The sequence below is a fragment of the Sorex fumeus genome, unplaced genomic scaffold (assembly GCF_029834395.1).
Source record: "Sorex fumeus unplaced genomic scaffold, SorFum_2.1 ptg000079l, whole genome shotgun sequence".
Lineage (NCBI taxonomy): Eukaryota > Metazoa > Chordata > Mammalia > Eulipotyphla > Soricidae > Sorex > Sorex fumeus.
In genome coordinates, this window is record NW_026606136.1 from 5,016,305 (window position 1) to 5,042,972 (window position 26,668).

Here is a 26,668-nt window from a genome sequence, read left to right on the forward strand (position 1 = left end):
GCATCAAAATATTTCCACTGCTTCTACTGACTCTAGAATTGTAGAAACAAAAGGAAATATTGGTTGTATATTATAGAAATAAAAATATCAAAGGAGGTGAGAAATGGAGGGTACAGCAAGAAATGATCTGGAGGTAAGGGTCATGAGGTGGGGGCTTTGGTCTCATCTGTGGTGTGGATGCAAAATATCTGTATGTAGCTAAACCACTAGATGCAACACTACTGAAAGTGTGGCACCCAAATTACACAATAATTTAACTTAAAAATACATTTGTCAAGGAGTCAGTTTGGGGGATCAAGGAGAATCTGGAGTCACTGGTGGAGGGATAGGGTTACAGGTGGTGGGAATGGAGGTGGGAACATTGTATACCTGAAATTCTACTGTAAACAACTCTGTAAATCATGGTGTCTAAAATTAAAAAAAAAACTATTATACACACACACGTATATATGGGATTGTTATGGCTCTGTTTCCTCAGTAAATCATATGTATGAGAAATGCAAGGATTTCAGTCAGAACTATATAAATAAAACCTTCTATGTAAGGGGAACAAAGGAATAAAGGGCAACTCAGTACTTAACACTAAGTGGCAGTGACTCATCTAAGTCTCCTGTGAAAATGGAGATGTCCTACCTTATTACTCCAGTGCAGGAAGAGTTCAAAACCTTCCCATATGAACAAAAGTCCAAATATCTGGAAAACAAATAAATCAGAGGAGGTTATGCTGAAACCACCAAATTGCTGCCCAAAGCCTTGTTCAAAATTCAAAATTCTTTTCAGTTTGACTCACATTCATTTCTTGCTAAAAACTTGGTATTTTCCAGCCTTTGGGAACTTACTATTTATCAAGATGTTGTTCTGCCTGGAGAACTCTCCCTCCCATGCCACTGAAATTTAAAAGTCAGTCCAGGTATCACCTCCTATCTGTAACTTTCACTAACTACAAGTAGTGAGTTCACTAGTAATCTATACTCCAGGTAGTAAGTTACAATTACTTACCACTTACAATCATTTCCTTTGGGATTTCTTAACAATAACCAAACTGATATCCTTCCTGAATTCCTCCCACTTCTTCACACTGAAATTCCTGGTATGATGAAGACAAGACCCACTTGTGAAAAAAGAGCAGGACCAGGCCTTCAAAAGTCATTTAAATGTTCTTTTCAAAGGAACCAGTGGTACTAGCAATTGTTTTTTGTTTGATTAGGGGTCATACCCAGAGTTATTCAGGACTTATTCCTGGCTCTGTGCTCACTCCTGGTAGGTTTGAGAGACCATATGTGGTGAGCCCTGCCCCCCTGTACTATATCTCTGGTTCTGCTATTAACAATTGTTAACCACTGTTGTTAATAGCCTTAAATGTTAATTTGACTTGAATATAAATTGAGCCACTTTTCCAGTCAGTGTGGAGATAAACACTGAAAACTCGCCTATTCAAATGCTTAGAGTATTAATGAGAGCTTTAATGTATAAGACACATCTTATTTTAAAAATCAAAATGATTGTATAAATCTATATTTGTTTTTTACCCATCCCTATAGCACTGCACTGCACTGTCCTCCCATTGTTCATCAATTTGCTCGAGTGGGCCCAGCAACATCTCCATTGTCAGACTCGTTGTTACTGTGTTTGGCATATCGAATACTTCAGGGGTACCTTGCCAGGCTTTGCTGTGCGGGCGAAATACTCTCGGTAGCTTGCCGGGCTCTCCAAGAGAGGCAGAGGAATTGTGGAGGAATCGAACCTGGCTCGGCCGGCCGCACACAAGGCAAACGCCCTACCGCTGTGCTGTAGCTCCAGCCCAACCCATCCCTATAATACCATTTTTATTAAGTATTATTATGCTCAGTTGATTTTTTAAAACAAAATATTTGAATTTTTAGCAGAAGAAAAGATATAACAAATATACAAAGGCCATTGTCTATATTAAGAAAATTTAAAACTCTACATGCATTTTGTTGTAAAAGCATAGAAACAAAGGGAACCGCATGTATATCATTAACACTGTTATTCACATTTTAAAGCAAAGAAACTGGCCTTCAAATCATTACATGACTTAACCAAGGTTTAAAATAACCTCAAGAAGGGGTAAGATATAATACAACAGGGTGCTTGGATGCGGCCAACCCTCCCAATATGCACCACTTGGTCTCAGGAGTATCATCAAGCTGACACCTTGCTGTAATCCTTCTTGCTGATTCCTGAGCACCACCAAAGGGACCTGAGAAGTCCTCCATACTGCCAGATCCAAAAAGCACCATATCCTCAGAACCTAGAACTGACCCACTAGCCCTGTCACCAGAAGTGGCCCTCAGGGTCCCTGACCACTGCTTAGAACTCCCCACTCCCAAGAAATAAATAAAATAATGGAAAGACAGGCCAGAGATAGAACCCATATCTTCCCTGGTTCACTGTTTTTTTCATTGTATGTATCCAAAAAGAGGCTGAATGGTAGAGTGGTTTCTTTCCCTGTGTGAATCCTCGGGTCCATACCTCACACCACAAAGAAGAAGAGAGGTATAAAAGAGTAGAAAGTTTGTTAGATTATTGCTTTACTGTTCACTCAAATTCTCTAGAAGCTAAATGTATGTTTAGGTGCTTATTCAATATTACAGTGATATTATTCAGTGGTCAGTGTTTAGCACAGAGCACACACTTCACTGGCATTTTCCCTATTAAAAAGCAAAGTTTCTAACTGGGTCTCCACCTATTGTCACCCCCACACCACAACTTCCAAGATAATTTTTCTAAACTAGAAATCACATTTATGCTAAAAGTCTTAGCCTTACTTTCCAGGCTTTCCAAAAGAAAAAAAAAAAACTATTAAAAAGTCTATCTTCTTAGCCATGCTCCCAACTATTCTCCATTACACTTCATGCAAACCTAACAGGTCTTTCTTGGTGACAACCCATATTTTCTGTCTTGCCTACTTTATCATGATACCCCCCAAACTTTGAATGCTCACAAAGCAAGGGAACAGATAGTATCAAACAATGACAAATCCTTGATACAAAACTTGCTTCACCAAGCAGCGGGAAAAGTGGTGCGTAGAAATGAATGAGGGGACTGGCAGTAATATAGGGATAGTGATGAGGGACTTATTCGCTTTGGAGATGATGAGGTGCAGTAATATATATTTGATATATCAAATTATAAACATTAACGCTATTATAGTCATATTATCTAAACTCACGGTCACAGTCCTCCCGTTGTTCATCGATATTTGCTCAAGCAGGCCCAGTAACGTCTCCATCGTGAGACTTGTTACTGTGTTTGGCATATTGAATACGTCACGGGTAGCTTGCCAGGCTCTGCCGTGTGGGCGAGATACTCTCGGTACCTTGCCGGGCTCTCCGAGAGGGGCAGAGGAATAGAACTCGGGTCGGTCATATTGGCTGTGTGCAAGGCAAACACCCTACCACTGTGCTATCGCTCCAGCCCATTATCTAAACTATAATAATAAAACTTGTAATGCTTTTCTCACCCACATTAATGCTTTTAAACACAAAAAGACAGCAGCGATCTATCTCACCCGCTGCCCGCATTCGGTAGCATCAGGCCGTTTTCCCCACTCCAGGGAGGTTAATGGCGATGGGCAGGCAAAGGAAGGAAATGAGGGCCAGGCTGGTTGGTCTTAGTTGCAGTTTATTTCAATCCTCTCTCCATTCACTCCTGTCTCTCCTCTGCCTCCCCCTCCCCCAGCCCACTCTTACAGTCTTACACTCTTACAGTCTCATTATATCCCATAAAAGAAATTTATATCATGGAGGGCCCAGGTTCTCTCAGACCTGTCTCCCCCCTAGAGAGCCCTGAAATCTTCTTTTATTGATCAGGGTACCTCTAAAAGGACGCAATGCAGTGACATCATCAAAAGGAGTTACAGAAAGAACACTGAGGCAGCAAAACATACATTGTTTCTTTGCATCTGCAGGCCAGTTAATTTTGGCCTCCAGAAGCAAGAAACAAAACCAAAACTGAAACCTTTTTTGGGCTACAAGCACTTGGATTTGCATCCCAAAGATTAGTCTGTCTAGAGCCTGGAATCTACATCCCAAAGATCAGGCCTGGCTAGCACCTGAGATCTGCATGTCAAAGACCAGCCAGGTTTCTGTGAGAAATGGAAAACTGCCTCTTACAATATACTGAAATTATTTACTTAAGGCAGTTTGAAAGGGAAAAATGTTCAGCCTCATCCAAACTAGTCAGGACACACGAAATCTAGCCCATTTTCCTGGGTCCCTATGTTCCTGCCCATTATGTGCGGTGCAGTCTACATGGGCTCATCCTGACAGCTCAATCCAGTCCCAACAGGTTGGGGTAACAATTACACATAGGTGTGGTCACAATCAACAGGGGTAGAGTTCTTTCTCTCAGGGAAAGCCGCTTCTAGGACAGATTCTCATTTAGCAGATCGACTTGGTAGGCAGGTAGACAGGGAAGGCCCCCTCCCAAGGCAATAATAAAAGCCAGCCCTGCAGAAAATAGGAAAATGGAACTAAGGCTTAATAAGACCCTCACCTGGCTCCAGCAACAGACCCAAAGAAGCTCCTGCAGGAACAAAAGGCCAGGAAAGGAATTTCAAAGAAGACCATCACCTTTCCCAACCCCCCTGGTAACCTCCTTAGCAAAGGCCCATCTGGGGGCAGGTTGGAGAAATCCTATAAAGGTCACCTTGAACAAAGGAAGGGAGCACATATGCTGCCTAAGCCCATGTACTGCTTGCGCCCATGTGGCTGAGCACATGTGGGCTGAGCACATTGTGTCGCCTGCATCTCCCCTCTTGAGATGTGTACTTTCATGCTTTTGTGTCTAATGCTAGGATGTGTGTAGGGGCTCTCTCGAGTACATTACTCTCTCTCCCTCCACACCTAAAAATCCTCAAAATAAAATCTATTTATTTCACTGCTTCTCTACTCCTGAAATTCCTTTCTGCAAGGCGAGACAAGAAACCAGTAACTCTGGGTCCCAGGTGGCAGAGGCGGTTGGGGAGAAAGTGACGGTCTTTCTTCTCCCCGCTTCACATAAGTCACCTATGGGGCCCACCGACATCAGACTCACCCTGGAACGGAATTCCTTGAGTGTGTTTCTCCTCAACTTGTCCAACAAACATATAAGCATACATAATATAAATCATTTTTTATGGACACAGTAAGAAATACTTTAAGCTTATAGAATTGCCCTCCTAGGGCCATCTTAATCTCAGACTACAGTGCTTAGGCCAGATAGTCTTTCCTATCCCTAGCAGTAAGTCTCGTCGTTACTTTTGGATCATGACAGCATTTGTCTATGATCAAACTCTTAACTTATAGTTAAGAATTATGGCACTTTGGGGGCTGGAGAGATAGCACAGCGGGTAGGGCATTTGCCTTGCATGCGGCTGACCCGAGTTTGATTCCGAGCATCCCATATGGTTCCCTGAGCCCTGCCAGGAGTAACTCCCGAGTGCAGAGCCAGGAATAACCCCTGTGTATCACCGGATGTGACCACCCCCCCAAAAAAAAATAATCATTGTACTTTGGCCTGGCGCAACTTGATGCCAGGGTAGCACATAGCTTAACGCTTGCCCTGGTTCCATCCAGTCCCTCATCAGGACCCTGCTTTGGGGGGTACTAGGAAGTGAGCACAACTTGAAGCTTTAGTTGAGAAAGCAGATGCCCGGGAGTGAATAATATTCAAAGTCAATTAAATCCTAAATTACAAAGCATAATATTAACAGTCTTCCTGTATCTATACATAAAAGACATTGCATTAAAGTAAACTATTCAAAAGACATAAGGAGAGGAGAAAGGCAGTATTAACTTATAATACAAGTTCAGTGTCCTAGAAGGATCTGACCTTACAAATGAACAGATTCTGATTAGGGGAAAAGCTGATTAACTGCTTGGGGAGGAGAGCATAGAGAAGTGGTTACAGATAAACAAAGGAATGGAAGTGACTCGGTAGCACTGTGATGGATATGACCTGATAAACCTAAGCTCCTTGTGGCAAGGGAGAAAGGACAAATCAATTGTTATCCTGATGTAGGCAGGTAGATAGGGAAAGGCTCTCTGCAATGAAACAAAGTCTCATAGAAGAATTCTAGGACCAACCCACCCTGTGGAGACAGAGAATAAGGACTTGATAAGACCATCCCCAGACCCTGAAGATATGGGCCTCCTCCCCATGAAATTCCTCCTTTCCGAGAACCCCCTTTCAATCCGGTTGACTCCAGCGACCCAGTCCCAAGGAGATTCCAGGACATTCCAAGTCAGATGATTCTCGAACCCCTTTTCAATCCGGTTAACTCCAGCGACCCAGCCCCAAGGAGATTCCAGGACATTCCAAGTCAGATGATTCTCGAACCCCCTCTCAATCCAGTTGACTCCAGCGACCAAGCCCCAAGGAGATTCCAGAACCTTCTGAGTCAGAAGGATCTATAAGAACCAGCTCGAGAGCCCACTTGGCGCTCTCTCCACCCTCGGAGAAGCCCGCGTTCCCTCTGGACGCGTTACTCTCTCTCTCTTACTCTCCATTCCCCCGCTTATCTGCTTATCCCTTTCTCTCCCTCTCCAAAAGCCTCCAAATAAAACCTGTTACTTCACTGCTCGTCTACTCCTGAAATTCTTTTCTGCGAGCGAGACAAGAACCCCAGAAACCTCGGGTAAGGCTTGGGACTGGTCTCTCCTTTCCTGCAAAGAGCAAATTCTCGCCCCAGCTTGAGTCCGTGGCTCCCCGAGCAATCGGGTGGCGGGGATTAACTCCCGTGCCGAGAAGATCAAGCGGACTTCAGGTGTGGCTTGACGGCCACCTTGTGGGGCTGGCGGGACTCAGGCCCATGCCGAGCAGGTGCTCGCTGCAGACTTTACTGGTCCTAGCTACCCAGGGTTCCGGGTGGCAGAGGAGGGTGGGGAGAAAGTGGCCGTCTTTCTCCTCCCCACTTCACATAAGTCACCCGTGGGGCCCACCGACATCAATCCTACACACATATATACATATATATTCAAATCCAACATCCCTATACATCTCACTCTAGTACTACCTTGTCCAAGAAGCCTTAGTTAATCCTCTTGGGTACAAATCCCTATTCCTTCTTAGAACTTACAAAATTTTTCTTGGGGGTTCTTTAATGGCAATTACTGTGAAGAACGAGGCCCTGAACCAGATGAACACTGACCAACTTACAGGAACTAACCTGTTTTTCTTAGATTAAGAACTTGTTTTTCTTTCTTAGATCTTAACTTGTTTTTCTCGGATCCTTTTTACCCAAACCCCATGCTTTTAAAATGACCTGTTTTTCTCCTTGGTGCCTGGCACCTAGATGCAGGTGCCTCATGTGACTGATAACACAGGATACGGTGGTTAAGGAAGACTACCCAAGGCTTAACGTTCCCAACATGTTTCGGCTTGCTTAATAGTGATGTACCGTGGCGGGCTTTGTGTGTTACATACAAATTCGTTGGCTATGCACTGCGCGGGCTTTGTGTGTTACAAATTCATTGGTTATGTACTGCACCCTAACGGCCGGTAAGGTCCTATATAAGATCTTCCTTAAAGAGGCTCGGGGTCTTGCTCAAAATCCTGGCCTTGCGAGACCTAGGTGGAGCTTGACCCTAGCCCAGCTAGAACAATAAGCCTCTAAACCTCGTTTGCCTATTGCATTCTCTGAATAGTTTCTTTACGCCGTATGTGGAGATCAAGAACCGTGCCCTAACAATTACAATGCTCAGACTTCATTACTTTGTTCATGATTTAGTTGCCTTGTAGATTTAAATTTCATTGGGTTAATGAACTATTATAATTATAAATCTCAGATCTCTCTATACAATATACCCTGTGTGAAAATAGAAAGACTTATCACTCATATTATAATGAGATGTTTTAAGTGGGAAAAAAAAACACTTCATGTGTTGATTTTGGGCTCTTCTTTATCAGACATAAAAGTCAGTGGAGTCAAGGAATCTAGAAACCAGAGAAAATATATATGTCCTGTATGTAAGTGAGCACCAGAAACTGAAGTTGCCTAAAAGTTCTCTCTTATATAAGCTCACCACTTCTTTAGACCTTTCTCTTACCTAGCCTTAATTTCCATTGCTAAGTTAAGCAACAGAGGCAGAGTTACTATTGACAGAACACTTGCCAAGATGAACTGTGTACCTGGGCCGGGAACTAGCATTTGTACATTAGCAAGGTTTAACGGAGCATTTGTAAGGCCCAGAAGGAACGATTCTCTGCAGAAGAGGTAAAATGAGGTAGGATGTTTCAATGTGTAAAGGTGTTGCAATGTGAGGCTGGTGGGTGTCTAAAATGACAGTACTGAGTAAACCATAGAATACACTATGAAACAGGATAGTAAAAGGATATCTGCCACTATGTCAGTCAAATGTAGTAGGACACATCGTGTAATAACAGAAGCATTTTTTGTTTGTTTCATGTCTCTTATGTCCAAAATTCAAGTAGTATAAAGTTAAAGCTCAATTGGTACAAACTCCAATTTGGCTAAGAGAAGACTGATTTTAAGTTCTGATGTCTCCCAGTTCTGACTGTGAACCGTATCTCACGAGGCTACTCATAAAGTATGAAAACATTACTCACCAACAGCAATGAAGTGTAGGCAAACATGATCCCATATAAACTCAGGAAAAATATAGACCAGTAGAACCAGAATCCTGTACCTAGAAACACGACCCTGAAAAATATTTCAGTTTTTAAAATATAGCAGAAATCAGGAACAACTATGTCAAGAATGGAGACAAAACCTAGACTAGCTGAGAGCTAAGAAAAAAGAATAAAATTAGAAGAGAAGCATATGAGAACAGATCTGTGAAGAATTTTAGGGAAATTTAGTTGAGTTTCAACTTTATCCTTTAAGCAACTGGGTAGTTTAATGGGGAATAGTATAAATGGAATGATTTCATTTTTCTGGGGATCATACCTAGTAGTTGTCATAGTGCCATATAGTGGTATGATTTTTTAAAAAGTTATTTAGAATATATATTCAAAAGTTATATCATCTTCATGAAACAATATAGCACTGTCCACTATCTTCCTGTTGCTTATCAATTTGCTTCAGCGGGCCAAGCAAATGTCTCCATTGTGAGACCTGTTGTTACTGTTTTTGGCATATCTGATACATCATGGGGAGCTTGTCAGGCTTTGCCATGCGGGCGGGATACTCTCAGTAGCTTGCGGGGCTCTCTGAGAGGGATGGAGGAATCGAACCCAGGTTGGCCACGTGCAAGGCAAACACTCTACCCACTGTGCTATCACTCCAGCCTAAAACAATATAATTCCAAGAGGAAAGAAGTAAGTTTTCTACTCTAATAAAAAAGAATACTTCCCATTTGGGTAAATTGTTTGTCCAAGTGCATACATATTCTTTTTACATAATTGCAATCACAGCCACCATCTTAATTGATTATAAATTAGAGAGCTGGGCAGTAAAAACAGTCATTAAAAATAGTCATTAAAACAGTCTTCGCATGTGTTCTGTTTTTAGTTTCTGAAAGAAAACTATTAATTTACTGAGAATGTGTTGTTCTTGATCGTGCTTTTATATATCAAATTCAGACTTATTATTTCAAGATAACATAAATTACTTCCACTTCATGTAAATCGAGAGATATTATAGTTTCATAATATAACGTATACTAGGATAGGAATGTAGCTCGTTGGCAGAAATTCTGTGTGTGAGACCCTGGATCTGAATCCCAGCACCCCCCAAAAAAATTGTTCAGGGACCAAAAAGATCATACAGAGTTAAAGCACGTACCTCGCACATGACCAGCCCATTTGATCTCCAGCCCCACCAGGAGCAACTCCTGAGCACAGAATCAGAAGTAAGGCCTGAGCACCACTGGGTGTGGCCAACTTCTCTTTTCCCCCCTAATATTCAAACAGCTTTTATATACGTGAACTACTTAATATATACCTACATTAAAACTAAGAAAGCATATTCTCTGTGCTCGGGGCTAGAAGACACACCAAGAAGAAAATAAACAGGCAAGCAATTATCCAAATGCAGGAGCTATACCAGATATTGGGACACTGTGAAGAGTGTAGTGACAAAAATGAGCTCATGAACAGGAATCACAGAATATGTAAGGAATGTCAGAAAATGAACCAAACAATGCTATAAATCCATGCTTCATTTTACAACAGTGCCAAGCTTTGAATAATTTCCCTTTAGTGATTTCATCATAGTGCAAATGTTAGAGCATAATCATACAAACCTACCTGGTCTAGCCTACTAGTTACCTAGATATCTGGTAGAGCCCAGAAGGTTCCACATTTATTTGGACTACTGCCTCCTTTTCAGATAAACTTTACTTCATGATTCCCTAGAAATATATTTTCTTTAAACTAACAAAAATTCAGTGGAAAATTTAAATAAAGTTTTACATGAGGTTACTTGAAACTTGGAATTATAAAATTATTAAAACAGTAACATTTTCATTACACATAAATTAAGCTAATTAAAATACTAAAGCAAAAATTATGAGCAATATTACAAATAATCCACATGACAAGGATAAACGTGGTGTATTGCTAGCACAGTAACATTCACATCTATTTCTTTCAACAGCATTCTTAAATCAATGTGATTAGTTACAGTCATTTATCTTTCTATAAACGGGTATGTGACTATCATCAACTCACATTTCACAACATATGGTGAAGAAAATGCATTTTAAAACTTTTGTATGATAAAAAACCATAATGCAAGATAAAGTGTAACTATCTTCTACATCCAGAACTATGGGTAGCTGTTTTTAAATTTAAATTTCAAATCCTTACTTGTCACTACCTCCATCAGTTCTTCTTAAAATTTTGGAAATTCTTGTGTTTGTACTTGAAAATGGGCCCCAAACCCAATCTGATTTTAAGAATATTTTCAAATCACTGATTAAGTCAGAAAGGAAAGTCTCCATGTGTTGACAACAAAGGATACACAAACCTTCACTGTATTTTTCTTTTGCTGATAAAATTTGAAAATTGGCTGAACTTCCTCATCCTAAATTTCATTTTTCATGAAAGTTCTACCACAAATGCATAAGCTTTTGTTTTGATAAAATTCAACTTATTGCCTCGGAGAAGTAGATTTGTTTCACAAACTTTTAAAATTTATCTGTCATGCAACTCCATTTGGGAATTAATCAAGGTGGCTGGTTGTATAATCTCCAGGGCGGCTAGGGAGAGCCCCAGAAGCCCTCCCTCTCCCCTCCCACATTCAGTGGTCTCAGGCCGCTTTCCCGCTCAGGACAATTGATGCCATGGGCGGATAAAGGAGGAAACGAGCGACAAGCCAGTTGATTGATCAGTTGCTGTTATTCCATTCTCCCCGTGCGCCTGTTCCTGTCTCACTAAGCTCCCCATTCTAGTCTCACAATGCCCCTCATTCCGGCCTCCTGTCTCTCCCACTCATCCCTCCATGTTCCATCTTGCAGCCTGGGCTCTCTCTCTCCACATGCCTGCTCCTGTATTCTTCGTCTACATTCTTCTCCCTCTGGCCCCCTTGCTAGTCTCTCTGTGCTCCATCTTCTGCCCTGCTCTCTCTCATCGCTCTCCAACGCTCTCATCTCTCTCCAACTCCAGCATTGGGGGTAGACACCATACCCAGTCCAGTAGCAAAATCAACATATAAAAGCCCTTCCTTTTCTAATGGGCAAAATACCATTTAGAGGTGTTTTTCTCCTTTCCTCAGTCCAATAACTTAAGTAACATCTTAATTCTATTTCCTAATATTAGTTATTTTGGGCTGGAGCGATAGCACAGTGGTAGGGCATTTGCCTTGCACGCAGCCAACATGGCCAACCCGAGTTCGATTCCTCTGCCCCTCTTGGAGAGCCTGGCAAGCTACCAAGAGTATCTCGCCCACACGGCAGAGCCTGGCAAGCTACCCGTGATGTATTCGATATGCCAAACACAGTAACAATAAAGTCTCCAATGGAGATGTTACTGGGCCCACTCGAGCAAATCGATGAACAACGGGAGGATAGTGACAGTGACAGCGACAGTTATTTTGTATGGACACAGTAAGAGATAAACTGAGCTTGTAGGGTGACTCTCCTGGGAACATCTCACCATAGACTCAGACTACAGTGCTCAGGCCAGATTAATCATTCCTAATCCTAGCAGGGTTCTACTCTACTTATTACTTTTTGGATCACGACAGAATTTGTCCATGACCATCCTCTTAACTTAAGGAGAAGAGAAAAACAATACTTATAAGTCAACAGAACACAAAGAAAGAGGTAAAGGTAAAGGCCCTCCCATTGATCGTCGATTTGCTCGAGCGGGCCCAGTAACGTCTCCTTTGGAGACTTTGTTGTTACTGTGTCTGGCATATCCAATACTCTCGGTAGCTTGCCGGGCTCTCCGAGAGGGGTGGAGGAATTGAACTCGGGTCGGCCATGTTGGCCGCTTGCAAGGCAAACGCCCTACCCGCTAGAAATAAATACAGAGGAATGGGAGCACTGTGATGGGAGCAACCCAATAAACCCAAGCTCTCTGCGGCAAGGCAGAAAGGACAAACCAATGTGATCCTACAGCTGGTAAATCATTACCTTTGTTTACCAGGAACTTTAGCACTGAGTAAAATAGATTATAAAATATATCTAAATAGGCACATTTGGAAAATTAAATTAAATTAAAAATAAAATTTAAATAAAAACAGGCAAATATACTGACTTCAAATTTTACCACTTCCCAGAACTTTATAGCTGCCAGCAAGTGGTAAATTTTGTCCAGTTTTCAATACATTTAGTTGAAACTCACATTTAATAAACTGTTTCTGATTTTACTTATTGCTTTAAGCTAAGTGTTCATATTTTTGGTAACTAAATGATGATGAGTGATAGAGTGGACAAAAATATATCTGGAGTCAGGTCTTTTTAATATTTAAAAAACAGTTACCATGATTCAATCTATATTATCTTTAACAGGTTATGATTTCATTATCCTGCTTTCATTGGTGAAGGAATGGGTATAGGAATACTGTATGACTGAAACCCAATCACGAACAGCTTTGTAAGAATCTCATGGTGATTCAATAAAAAATTAATTTAAATTAAAATAAAAAACAGGCAAATATACTGACTTCAACTGGAATTTTACCAACACAGCCTGTCTGTCATGATTTAGTTTGTTTGTGCCATACCTGGTGATACTAAGGGCTTACTTCTGGCTCTGCACTCAAGGATCACTACTGGTGGACTTAGGGAACCAAATGCAGGACTGGGGATCAAACCTGGGCAGTTGTGTGCAAGGTAAGCACCCTATCTGCTGTACTAATGCTCTGGCCTAAGCCCAGGCCTGTTACAATTTTATCAGTCGTAAGCTCTAAAAAAACACAAAAACATAGATATACAAGAAAATATATATCAATACCCGTGAGAAAATTGCTATTGTTTTGGAAAAATAATATAATTTGCCTTGTATGTGATCTATAAACTATAATTCATAAAGATCAAATCATATATGAATTAAATTTTGGAGGGGTTCTCAGGTAGTCTCAGGAAGTTCCTGGAGACTTCAGTGATCTGTGTCAGAGATTCAATGCATGAGCTCAAGGATGCTGCACTCACCTGGACCTGCTGTCTTGGGTTACATGAGCTACCCAAAGGTGTGTGTGTTGCGGGGGGGGGGGGGGGGGAAGCATCCAGAACTACACCTAGCAGTAATGGGGGTATACAGTGCAGGAAACAGACTTGGTCAGCTGTATGCTAAACACAAATCTTAACCCCTATACTACCTCGACAGTCCCAGCTAAGATTTTTTAGTACTTCAGTACTAGAGCTGGGGGAAATGGAGTATGGGAACACTGGTAGAGGGAAGTTGATGCTGGTGAGGACAATGGTGTTGAAATATTATATGTCTAAAACTCAATCTTGTAATAACCTTGTAAATCATCGTTCTTTAATTAAATAAAAATTACTAAAAGAATAAAGACATAGATTTAAAAAAATTACTATTGCCCAGTCTTTAAAAGCTACCCATTCCATTAACTTTGCTCTCTACATTCAATTTATATTGTATTTCAAATCATTGATCTAAATACCAAGCAATGATGGTTTACTTAAATAATGTTATTGTACAAAAAGTCATAATGAAAAATGATAAAGGCATATCTCATGTTTAGAAAATGGACTGTGGTAAAGGGTTATCAGCACTTTGGTTGTGGGTGTGGTGTGGTAAAACTGTACCCCTAAAATATAGGAACATTTACTCTTTTAATAGTATTTTACCTCAATAAATTAATAATTAAAATATAAAAATTGATCAGTGATTAAATCAGAAAACTCCATCCATAAAATGACAAAAATTATTCAGTATTACAATAGTTAAGTGTTTCCCATAGTAGGCTCAAAGAGAAACTCTCATATACTTCAGTTTTAAATAGAAATTGCTACTGCCTTTTGATAAAGTATTTGGGCAACAGACAAAGTGAGTTTTACCAGTGATTATCTTCTTTGAATCAATGCCATTTGTAGAAGTCTATTGTAACACAAGTCAAAATACAAAAATTGCTCTACACTCTAATGTATTATTGTGATTCTGGGAATCAACACCAAAGTCTCACACATGCAAGGCAGATGCTCTACCACTGAGCCACATCCCCAGCTCATGCATCCTTAACTTATAAAAATTATTTTGTTTAAAAAAATGATGATCGGCATTGAAATATTGCATGCCTACAACTCAACTATCAATAACTTTGTAAATCACAGTTCTTTAATAAAGGGGAAAAAGAGAAAAATGGAAATAGTCATGATGCCTAACAATAAAAAAAAGGTAAAGTATATTATGACGTCTTCGTGTTATATTTAAATTTTTGTATTGAATCACTGTGAATTACAAAGTTACAAAATTATTCATGATTACATTTCAGGTGTGCAATGTTCCAACATCAATCCTTTCACCAGTGTTCACTTCCTTACACCAGATACCCCAGTTTTCCTTTTACCCCCAGCCACCTCTATGACAAGCACTTTTATCTTTTTCTTTTCCCTTTTAGACACAGTGGTTTACATGGTTACTGATCATACGTATCATTTACCCACTTTCAGCACCCAGACCCTATCGAGACTGACTACATGACTCTATCTTTGTCGTAATGGTTCTTCCCTGACTTATCCCCCCTCCCCACAGTGGCAAGCTTCCTACTGAAAACGACTTCTGTTCTTCATTTCTCTTGCCATCATGCATTAGTTATTCCCCTTCTATGGGAGGCTCCACTATCTCCACTACTCAACCTCCATCACGCTCCAGGACACTTTCCAGACGCTCAGGCTGAGACTCACGCACGAGTGAAGCCCCACAGGTATGCAGAACTCTGCGACCTTGGACTCCAGGCTTAACAGGACCCAGGAACAGAGATCCTCTGCCTGCTCCTACCAATCTCCAAGACCCAGAGATTAAATCCAGAAGCCACACCCTACCCTGCCCTGTCTGCTTCCAACAATCTCCGGTGACCCAGGGATTACACACAGAAGACCCACCCTACTGGTACCAGATAAATACCTCATTGGCAGACCTCCACTACCTCCACTACCTCCACTACCCAGCTGCCGCCATGCTCCAGGACACTTTCCAGATGCTCGGGCCGAGACTCATGCATGAGTGAAGCCTCACAGTACCAGGTAAATGGAACTCTGTGACCATCATAAGACACTTAATGCCCATCTTCCAAGATTACCGCACCATATTTGATGGGGTTCAAATATGGTTTAAATCATGGGAATACCTGCAAGGGCGATTAGAGGCAGCCCTAAAAGCCTCTATCCCTCTCGGAGAGCCTGGCAAGCTACCAACAGTATCCCACCCGCACGGCAGAGCCTGGCAAGCTATCTGTGGTGTATTCGATATGCCAAAACCAGTAAATACAATGGGTCTCATTCCCCTGACCCTGAAAGAGCCACCAATACAGCAGCATTAAGAAGGATGAGGAGGAGAGGCTGATAAAATCTCAAGGCCAAACTAGGCTGCAAAACAAAGAAGGACAAAAATGACTGTACTTTCAATGCACTTATGCTGGTATCATATGCATCCATTGAGGACCTGACGGTACAAGCACGAAAGATCAAGTACATCATTGGTCTGACCGAGACGTGAAGGCATCAATCACATCACATGGTTTTCGACACTGGAGAAGAACTGTTCCTCGAAACATGGGACAAAAGAGGCGTCGGTGGTGTCGGTGTCCTTGTCAACATGAACTTGGCCATGAGCATTGATTCATTCAAATGCCTAACAACCCAATGGGACAATTAGACTTGAATACATGTGGCTCACAGCCAGCAGTTTCTATCTTGGTTGTCTACGCACCAACATCCAATTATGATGAAGGAGAAATTGAGAAGTTCTACATGGAGCTAGAGGTTTATAGCTGAAGACCACACCTTCTACAAGATCATTGTCGGTGATCTTAATGCCAAGACAGGACCGAGAAGATCAGCTGAAGAACTCCACATTGGGACTCATGGCCTAGAATGGAATGAACAGGGTGAGAGACTATCTGAGTTCATCATGTCCACCAGGACCATCCATGGTAACTCACAGGTACAGAAGGCCACGAATCTAAACGTTGGACACGGGAGTCTCCCGGTGGATGGTTCCACATCATATTCAATTGACGTTTTGGCCGGACTGATGTCACTGTTGTCCCAAATTCCAAACGGGATCGGACCACCATCTCCTTCATGCAAAATTCTACTTCACAGATCAGGGAGAAAGGGCTGCAAAGTTTAAGAAGAGAACCCCCAGAACGACCACCAGCTAGGAGCTCTTTGGCACTATTGCCGCAACATGGGAAGATGCCTTCATTGACAACATTTACGAAGAATATGATCAACTGGTTCAGCACCTCCATAATTGTGCGAGTAACACCAAGAGAGAAAGAGACACAAAAAGATGCCTGTCTTCGAAAACACTCTCGAGCTCATTTGCAAATGTGGCTTGGTGCAAGCCTCAGGCAACCGCAAGCGAACACCCAAGCTCACAACGCAGTACAGAAAAGCAATAAAGGAAGACCTCAAAGAGAGAAGAGCAGGAGTGCTGGCAGATGCGGCAGAAGCTGGGAAAAGCATTTGCAACGCCCGCCTATCTTTCGCCAACTACAAGATCAAGATGACTGCCCTCCGACATCCTGATAGATCTATCACATTTTCCAGAAGGGCACTTCTGGGAATATATGCCAGAGATGCAAAAAAGTACAGTAGAAATAATGTCTGCACTTGTATGTTCATTGCAGCACTGTTTACAATAGCCAGAATCTGGCAAAAACCCGAGTGCCTGGGAACAGATGACTGGTTAAAGAAACTTTGGTACATCTACACAATGGAATACTATACAGCTGTTAGAAAAGATGAAGTCATGAAATTTGCATATAAGTGGATCAACATGGAGAGTATCATGCTAAGTGAAATGAATCAGAAAGAGAGGGACAGACATAGAAGGATTACACTCATTTGTGGAATATAGAGTAACAGAATGGGAGACTAACACCCAAAGATAGTAGAGATAAGGACTAGGAGGATTGCTCCATGGCATGAAAGCTGGCCTCACATGCTGGGAAAAAAGCAGCTCAGATAGACAAGGGACCACCTAGTAAAGGATGCTTGGAGGGCCCACTAAGGATGGGAGATGTGTGCTGAAAATAAACTATAGACTGAACATGATGGCCACTAATACCTGTATTGCAAACCACAACACTCAAAAGGAGAGAGAGAGTAAAAGGGTGAAAGGGAATGTGAGACAGAGGCGAGAGGGGTGGGGGATGGGGGTGGGGGTGGTGGGAGAGATACTGGGAATATTGGTGGTGAGTGGGCACTGGTGGAGGGATGGGTGCTCGATCATTGTATGACTAAAACATAAGCATGGAAGTTTGTAAGTATGTAACTGTACCTCACGGTGATTCATTAATTAAAAAAAAAACCTCACATTTATGTTGCATGGCCACTACCACTGAGCAACATCGCTAAACCTACATTTTATTTTATTTATTTTTTTTACAATCTGTCAACCTTTATTGATGTGTCATCACCATCCAAAGTTTACATTAGGGTTAATTATTAATATTGTACATGTTAAGTATTTTTTTTCATTTTTATTAGTGAGACACCATGAGGTACAGTTGTAGATTTACAAATTTTTGTGCTTGGGTTTCAATTATACAATGATCAAATACTCATCCCTCCACCAGTGCCCATTTCCCACCACCACGGATCCCAGTATCCCTCCTACCCCCATCCCCCCATCTCACCCTGCCTCTGTGAGAACGTTTTGTTCTCTCTCTCCTTTTGGGTGTTGTGATTTGCAAAAGAGGCAATGAGTGGCAATCATGTTTGGTCTATAGTCTACTTTCAGCATGCTTCTCCCATCCTGGGAGGATCCTCCCAACACCCTTTATTTGTCTAAACCTACATTTTAGAAACACACAGAAAGAACCCGTTAGTCAGATTGTGTTTCAATGTGAGAGTGAGAACCTGTAAATAGTAAATGGAACAAGCAAAATTACTGAGCATTACTACCCCACTCCAACATCAAAACTTTCACTCACCCTCAATGGAAAGCTCAATTTTGTCCACCCTCCCTCCTCTGGCAAGATAATCCTTTCAACCTAGGTAATTTTCAGATCAAAGAGCCTAAAATTACAAAAACTGGAACTCACCAGTCAAAGCCAAAGTATTCATTTGAGGATTCTATCCACATGTACAGAACAATCAGAGACACAATCCATGCAAAAGCCAAAAGTAGGTAAAACAATCGCTCTGTCTGAGGAGAGAAAAAAGTGAAAATTAGCTCCATTTATCTCAGTAGCATTTGAGGCCCATATAAATGCAATGCCATGCATCATTCTCTACAGGTGAGAATTAGGTACATGCCTCTTTATAGCATTCATTACCCTGAACTGCAACTGTTTATTTACAATATATATCTGATGTAATATTTAAGGAAAAGGACCATCTCTCACACATCTCTGTATGGTCAAGATCAAGCATAGTTCTTTGAATGCAGCTGGCTTTTTCAAATTTTTATTTGTTTTGTGTAGGATAACATTGGTTTGTCCTTTCTCCCTTACCACAGGGAGCTTAGGTTTATAGGGTTACACCCATCACAGTGCTCCAGAATCACTTTCATTCCCCTATGTTTTTCTATAAACTCTTCTCTGTGTTCTCCTCCCCAACCAGTTAATCACCTTTTTCCCTAATCAGATTCCATTATCTTGTAAGATCAGATCCTTCTAAGGATGCTGAACTTGTATTATAAGTTAAATACTGCTTTTCCCATCTTTTGCATAGTTTACTTTAAAGCAATGTCCTTTTTGTATGGACACAGGAAGACAGTTAATATTAAGCTTTTGTAACTTGGGAGTTAACTGAATATGAATAATATTCACTCCTAGACATCTGCTTTCTCGACTTACGCCTCAGTCGCCCTTAGTTACCTAGCACCCCAAAAGCAGGGTCCCAACAAGGGACTGAATGGACCCAGGGCAAGCTGTGAGCTATCCTGGCATTGAAATGGGCCAGGCCAAGCGCCATAATACTTAACTATAAGTTAAGGGTATGGTCACAGATAAATGCTGTCATGATCCAAAGGTAACAGGATTAGGACTGTGCTGGGGTTAGGAAGACTAACCTGGCCTGAGGATTGCAGTCTCGAATATATAGTGAGATGTCCTCAGGAAGAACCAAACTTTAAGCTTGACATATCTCTTACTGTGCTCATACAGAATGACATTGCTAGAAATATTAGAAGCAGATTTACTACAACTATTTAAGTGGATTACTAAATGAGAAACAAAAAAGCGACACAGATCCTTAAGCAGATCTCCTAGTAACCTGGAGTAATTTCCTTGGATGAGATTTTGTCCTTGAGTTAATCTCCTGGAAGAGTGGCCTTACCTCTCTTTGTTGATTCGTTAATGTTCAACCCACCTTTGTATCCCCATCCTACATGATTTCTATATAAACTAGGCTGTAAGAGTGGCTGGGATCCGGAAGCAGAATGAGGGCAAGCAAGAAGGAGAATGAAGGGAGCTCCAGAGAGAGAAGCAGAAGGGGAATCAGAGGAGAACGGAGAGGAGACTGGAATAAACTGCAATTGATACCGACCAGCCTGATCCTCCTTCCTTCCTTTGCCTACCCATTGCCATCGGCCTCCCCGGGGTGGGGGAAGCGGAGACCACTGAATGCAAGCGGCAAGAGAGACAGAACATTGCTGCCCTTTGGTAAATACACAGCTTTGTTTTTGGAACACATCCAGTGATGCCCAGGAGTTACTCCTGGCTCTGTGCTCCGGGATCACTCCTCGAGCTCAGGGGACCATATAGGACTCTGGGGATGGAACTTGGGTTGGCCCCATGAAAGATAAGTGCTCTACCTGCTGTACTATCACTCTGGGACCCATCAAGTTATTATTGAATTTGTGTACCTCTCCACCTGCCAAATGTCTGTTCAGTGACTCATTCATTTCCTCATCATTCATCATTTCATTTAATCATTTTTTTACTCACATTGGAAAAAGAAAGTGAATTAAGAAATATAGGGATTTTTTGATTTTCTATTTTACATGAGAAGAAAGCTATGACCTCCCACTTTTTGTCATTTCCTTTTTGATTTTGGAACCACACTCAGTGGTGCTCAGGTCTTACTACTGAATCTGTGCTCAGAGGTTACTCCTGGTGGTGCTAAAGAGACCATATGTAGTGCTGGGTATCAAACAGGGTCAAACAGCTGCAAGGCCAGTGTCCTGCTCCTCACCTGTCTCTCTGGCCTCACTTAGACCTCACTCATTCCTTCCATTACTCATATAGTTACAATGAGATATTTATAACTAATTTTGCTGAACTAAAACTCACAAAAATAAAATAATTGACTCAACATCACACATCCAAGAAGTGGCAGGGCCAATGAACAGATTTGTGAACCGAAAACAAGGAGGAAACTCAAACTGAGCCTGGAGGGCAACAACCCCTAACTCTGAAAGTCATATTACAAACCAGACAAGTCAGCAAGAGTCAAACTTCCTAGGAATACTATATTTGCAGTATAATTTAGTATAATTGCAGCATAATTCAGAACATTATATCTGTTGTATAATTCAGATATATTTGCTATCTGAATTATAATCCCACCTCTTTAGGGGCATTTGCTAATCTTTCAGAACTGGATAAGAGCCAGAGTGATAGTACACCGGGTAGGGCATTTGCCTTGCACGCAGCTGATCTGGGTTCAATCCCTGGCATACCATATGGTTCCCCAAGCACTTCCAGGAGTAATTCCTGAGTGCAGAGCCAGGAGCAACCCCTGAGCATCACTGGGTGTGACCCAAAAAGAAAAAAAAATGGATATAATAATTCATTTTATATAAACAACCTGTTTAAAATATGGGCTAATTGTGAAGAGTAAGACTAGGAAATTTTAGTCTTTTCCATTTAACAAATGAAAAACATATAAAAGGCATTCCCAAAAAAGAGGAATTTTAGTGTCAAGAAACTAAAACATTATCTCCTAAGATCGGAGGGAGACAACCACAGCATTTGTGATATTAATACTGAACCTTTACTCAAAACATGTGTTAACTTTTAAAAATAACATCAGAGGGGCCAGATACATTGCTTCGGATGTGCCTGATACGGGTTCGATGCCCTGCACCCTATATAACCCCTTGAGCCTTGCCAGGAGTGATCCCTGAACTCAGGGCCCGGAGTAGTGCCAGGTGTGGCCCCCAAACAATAACAACAACAACGACAATAATAATAATAATTTGTATCATTCCTTTGTTCAAAACCCCCTTAGAGTTTCCTATTGTACTAGAAGATATTCCAAACTGCCTGCCATGGTTGACAAGGTCCTATGTGATCAACCTTTAGTTGTTTTGGAACTATACCAGTTGAGGGTCAGGGGCTACTCTTAGCTTGGTGTTGAATAAATCTATTCCCTTATTTTGACTTCCATTGTTATCACTAATTAAAAAATTTAAGGGCTCCCTATGTTGACAAATAAAATTCATGTATTGTATTTGACATAAAGAAGCTTTATATTTTGATCAGAACATTCCTCTTCAACCTTGTAGCACCTACCATTTATTCCCTTACTTGCCTCTAAGTTCAACATCAGAAATTCACTTTTTTCTAAAGACATCTCTATGCTTCTCTGTCTCTGGACTTTTAATAACTTATCTGCTGTACCCAGAATCCCCTGTACTATCATTATATACAACAATCATGCCTACAAGCCAGTGATTCCAAACTGTAGTAAAACAGCTAAAACTTATTAAGGAGTATGCCAATTCCATAATAAGACTAATAAACTGAGTTTTAGGCTAACTGCATTACCTCTTCTATCCTTATAACAAACCTTATTAATGAACACTTTGTAGTTGTTTTTATGATGTTTATTATTATTATTATTTCCAATGAGAAGGGCTGGAGCGATAGCACAGTGGATAGGGCATTTGCCTTGCATGTGGCCAACCCGGGTTCAAATCCTCTGCCCCCCTCAGAGAGCCCGGCAAGCTATCGAGAGTATCCCACCAGCACAGCAGAGCCTGGCAAGCTCCCCCTGGCATATTCGATATGCCAAAAGCAGTAACAACAAGTTACAACGGAGATGTTACTGGTATCTGCTTGGGCAAATCGATGAACAACAGGAGGACAGTGCTACAGTGATGCTAATGAGAAATCAAAAACATTAGATTATTATGTAATTTACCCAATGTCCCACATGGTCTCACAGTGGTACAGGCTCAAAATTTGAAATAGTCAGTGATGAAGGCATAAATGGGTGATATCTTTCCCCAGAACACAATGAACTCATTCTTAGTCCACATTTTTTTGAAATTTATCTAAGAACTTGTAGTTAAATAGTTTGAGTTTCCAACTGCAGTGAGGCCCAGAAATATCACATGATACAGGGTAGAATTAGGACCCAAGCTCAGGTCTAAAGATTTTTCCAAAATGCCTCACTGCCTTGAATGTCACCTTAACAATGAATGTCTTTCCCTTTATGTCATTTAGCTCTCATATGACTTAGTACTTCACCTCTAATTAATAATACCTGTTAAGTCAATTCACTTCTCCATCTCTACCAGCTCTACTCTAATCCATGTAATCATATGACTACCTTGAATAGGTCATTGCTTTTTCTTTGCAGGCAAAGATGTTTCTCTGCATTAGGTTTGTCCCTTCAAATACATATTACACATGATTAAACAATCATTTAAAAACACAGCTCAGGCCACACCACTCTTATTTCTTCTACTTTCCTTGTTTCTCCATCTCAAGATATACAACATTAGTGATCCAGTTGGTTTTGAACCCCACCTGGACTGTTAAAAAATAAATGAAGATATACACCAATGTACTGATTTGATCTCTTACACATTATAGTTAGCAGAGGATCTTATGATATGAGGTAGAGTCACTAAGTGAGCCTAGCTACAATATAGCTAGTTATAACAGCTCCTCACTAGTGAACACCAAGCGCTAGCTTCATCAATAAATGAAAAAAATTAAAAACTTATTTTCTCCTTCTTTTCTCTCACAAGCATAGTTGTAAAACTACTCATTTTGTGAAACTCACAATGAAAGGAGAATTGAAGGTCTATCATTTTGTAATCCTAGGCCAAAAGATCTAATACCTCAATGTCACTTTTTCAAGGTTCACTGAAAGAATAAATGCAAAAGTAAATAAGTAAATAAATGGCACAAAAGTGGTAACAAGGGAAAATAAAAGTGAAAAACAGAAGAAAAAGAAATCAAAGGAACAAGTGGGTGTGCCAGTCAGGTTAGTTTTGGCTCCAGGATGATGGCTATTCTGAAATATCGACAGCCCTGGAGTGACTCAGTCCTGGAGACTCTAAGAGAGTCCAACTGGAAGCAGGGGCCAGCCAAATGCTCCCTAGAAATAAGAAAGTGTGATCGTTTCTTCCCCTCTCATCGTACCCAGGAGCAGCAACAGATTGCACGTTCAGATCTTCTCTCATCCAAGACTTTCCATTGGCAGGTCAAGCAGCCGGTAATGCAGGTAAGATAGCACTTCCTACTGCATACTCTTGAAAGGCCTGTAATGTCCTGCTGTTCATCTTGCCTCTGAGCCATAGTTGACCCTTTTGCTAGAAGACAAATAAAACTATCAGCATAGAGTAGTTTCTTCAAAAGCAGGTGGATAAAAGTTTATAATCTAAGACCATGCATTACATTCAGTGCAGAGAAAGCTTTATCCTAGCTTCTCCAATAACTTGATGAATGCCTACTGTAATCATTGTATCATTCAAGGTTCAACTCTCCACTAAAACAGGGGCATATTCTATGCCCTAAAGGACTAACAAATTCTGAAAGTACCAAACTGGATACTAAGTGCAAATATGTATTTTATTTCAGGGGTGGGAGATGGGGTGGGGACTCCCCGGTTAAGATCAGAAGCCCAGAGACTACTGCTCCTGGTGGCATGGGCCAGATGATCAAGAGATCAGACCTGGTGATGTGGTGCAGTTCTGGCCCAGGGACGCTGGAAACCAGCAGATCTACACCTGGCAATGCTCAGAGGACTGTGCCATATGGAGAATGAGCCTGTGGTTTGAGGGCATGCAAGGTCTGTGCTCTAGCCCCCTGAACCATCTGCCCAACCTGAAAATGTGTTTTTCAAATTGTAATGTGTTCTTGAAATAATTTGAGATGTTAGGGGAATGACTGAAAACATAGTCCTGACTGTAGGGGATAGTGACATAGCTCCTTGCCCCTTTACTCCTCCTGTATGAATTCAGTTAGGATTAGGCTCTGTTAAGGAGGAAACATTCAAGTTAGCAACACAACAGCTTAAATAAACCAATAGGCGCACTTTGTGTTAATCCGGCCAGGGGTGTGGCCCAGTACATGTTGCATGGGTAAGGTCTCACCTGTGTAAGTCCCTGGGTTTCATCCCAGGCACTGCAAACGAAAAGAAAAAGAAGAAATTATGTGGTGTGCGACTTCAATGCAATAAAGAACCCTAACACCTTCTATCTTGCTTGTCTTCTTGGGATCCAAAATGGCTTCTATGTCCATCACTCCAGTTCCCGACTGGTGGGAAAGAGGGACAAAGAAGAGTGGCCCCGTTAAACCTGGGCATTAACAGAAGTTGAGCATGCCATTTCACTTTTTACATTTTATTTTATTTTTTTAAAAAAAAGGAAGGAAAAACATTTACGGACACCCATTTTTCTCTGTTTCTAAAGATCCTTGAACTCGGGTCTCCAGCGCAGGCAAGCAAGGCTCATCCACGAGTGTTCTGACCAACATGCACAGGAATCCAATAGTCGCTCAAACCCCCACCCACACTTCCGGGGGTGGCTCCAAAAGCGTCGGAAGAACCCGCGCCGGCCGCCGCACGCCCCCTACTGGAGGTTTGAGCCACAGCAGCAGGTTCCACACCACAGCCGCGGGCGGCGGCCACCGGCGCGGGTCCCAGAGGCGCAGGGAGGTGGCCACGGGCGCGGGTGCCAGTCGGGGGAGGCGGCCACGGGCGCGGGTGCCAGTCGGGGGAGGCGGCCACGGGCGCGGGTGCCAGTCGGGGGAGGCGGCCACGGGCGCGGGTGCCAGTCGGGGGAGGCGGCCACGGGCGCGGGTGCCAGTCGGGGGAGGCGGCCACGGGCGCGGGTGCCGCAGTCGGGGGAGGCGGCCACGGGCGCGGGTGCCAGTCGGGGGAGGCGGCCACGGGCGCGGGTGCCGCAGGCGCAGCCCCTGGACGGGGCGTCCCTCGCCCGCGGCCGGAGCCGGGGCGCGCGCCGGGAGCCACCTGGCGGGGCCGGGCGGCAGCGAGCGCGCAGGACCGGGCGTTGTCCAGCGTCTCCGCCCGGCCCGTCCTCGGGCTTGCGTGGCCCCCGCCGGGCCGACCTGGGCTCAGCCGCCCCCGGGGCGGGCGCTAACGGCAGCCACTGACTCACCTACCGCGCGGGCCGACCGCGCCAACGTGCCGCAGGCCCGACTGAAGCAAGAGGAAGCCCCCAGCTGGGTCGGGACTTGGAGCCTCGACGGTCCGCGCCCAAGCCCGGGAGCCCCGCCTCAGACGACCCGCGCCAGAAAAACACCTCAGACAAACGCCTCAGACAAGCGCTCCAGACAAGCGCTTCAGACGACCCGCGCCAGACAAACGCTCCAGACAAAACGCTTCAGACGCCAGAAAAACGCTCCAGCAAAACGCTTCAGACGACCCGCACCACAAAAAAACGCCTCAGACAAGCGCTCCAGATAAGCACACCAGACAAACGCTTCACACAACTCTCTTCAGACGTCTCGCAAGATGGAGCGCAGTAGGGGGCGTCGCCAGGCGGGGGCGTGGCCAACCGGACCGGTAGGGGCGGGGCCTGAGTGTGGGGCGGGGCCTGGGCGTGGGGCGGGGGTCTATTGGCCAAAGGGGCTATACGGTGCCTCTCCACATAAGAGTATCAGTGGGGAAGTGGGAAAAAATACTCACCCAATAATCATCAGATAGGGGCTTAATATACAGGATATATAAGATGGTGGTAGGATTTTATAAGAAAAAAACCTCTAACCCCATCAAAAAATGGAGAGAAGAAATGAACAGAAACTTCCACAAAAAAGAAATTCAAATTGCCAAAAGGCACATGAAAAAATGCTCTACATCGTTAATCGTCAGGGAGATGCAAATCAAAATAACAATGAGGTATCATCTAGCACACATTAATA

General features: G+C 42.5%; 1 protein-coding gene across 1 annotated transcript in view; it reads right to left on the minus strand.

The window, feature by feature from the left end:
- GDPD4 (glycerophosphodiester phosphodiesterase domain containing 4) overlaps positions 1-24,082 on the minus strand; it is an 87,452-nt gene extending 63,370 nt beyond the window's left edge. Inside the window, exons 1-4 of the mRNA XM_056130560.1 lie at positions 23,927-24,082; positions 18,647-18,750; positions 8,572-8,665; positions 634-693 (exon numbers count right to left, since the gene is read on the minus strand). Of these exons, the coding sequence (XP_055986535.1) occupies positions 634-693; positions 8,572-8,665; positions 18,647-18,750; positions 23,927-24,082 (414 nt within the window). The remainder of the gene's footprint in view (positions 1-633; positions 694-8,571; positions 8,666-18,646; positions 18,751-23,926) is intronic.
- Between the last annotated feature and the right edge of the window lie 2,586 nt (positions 24,083-26,668).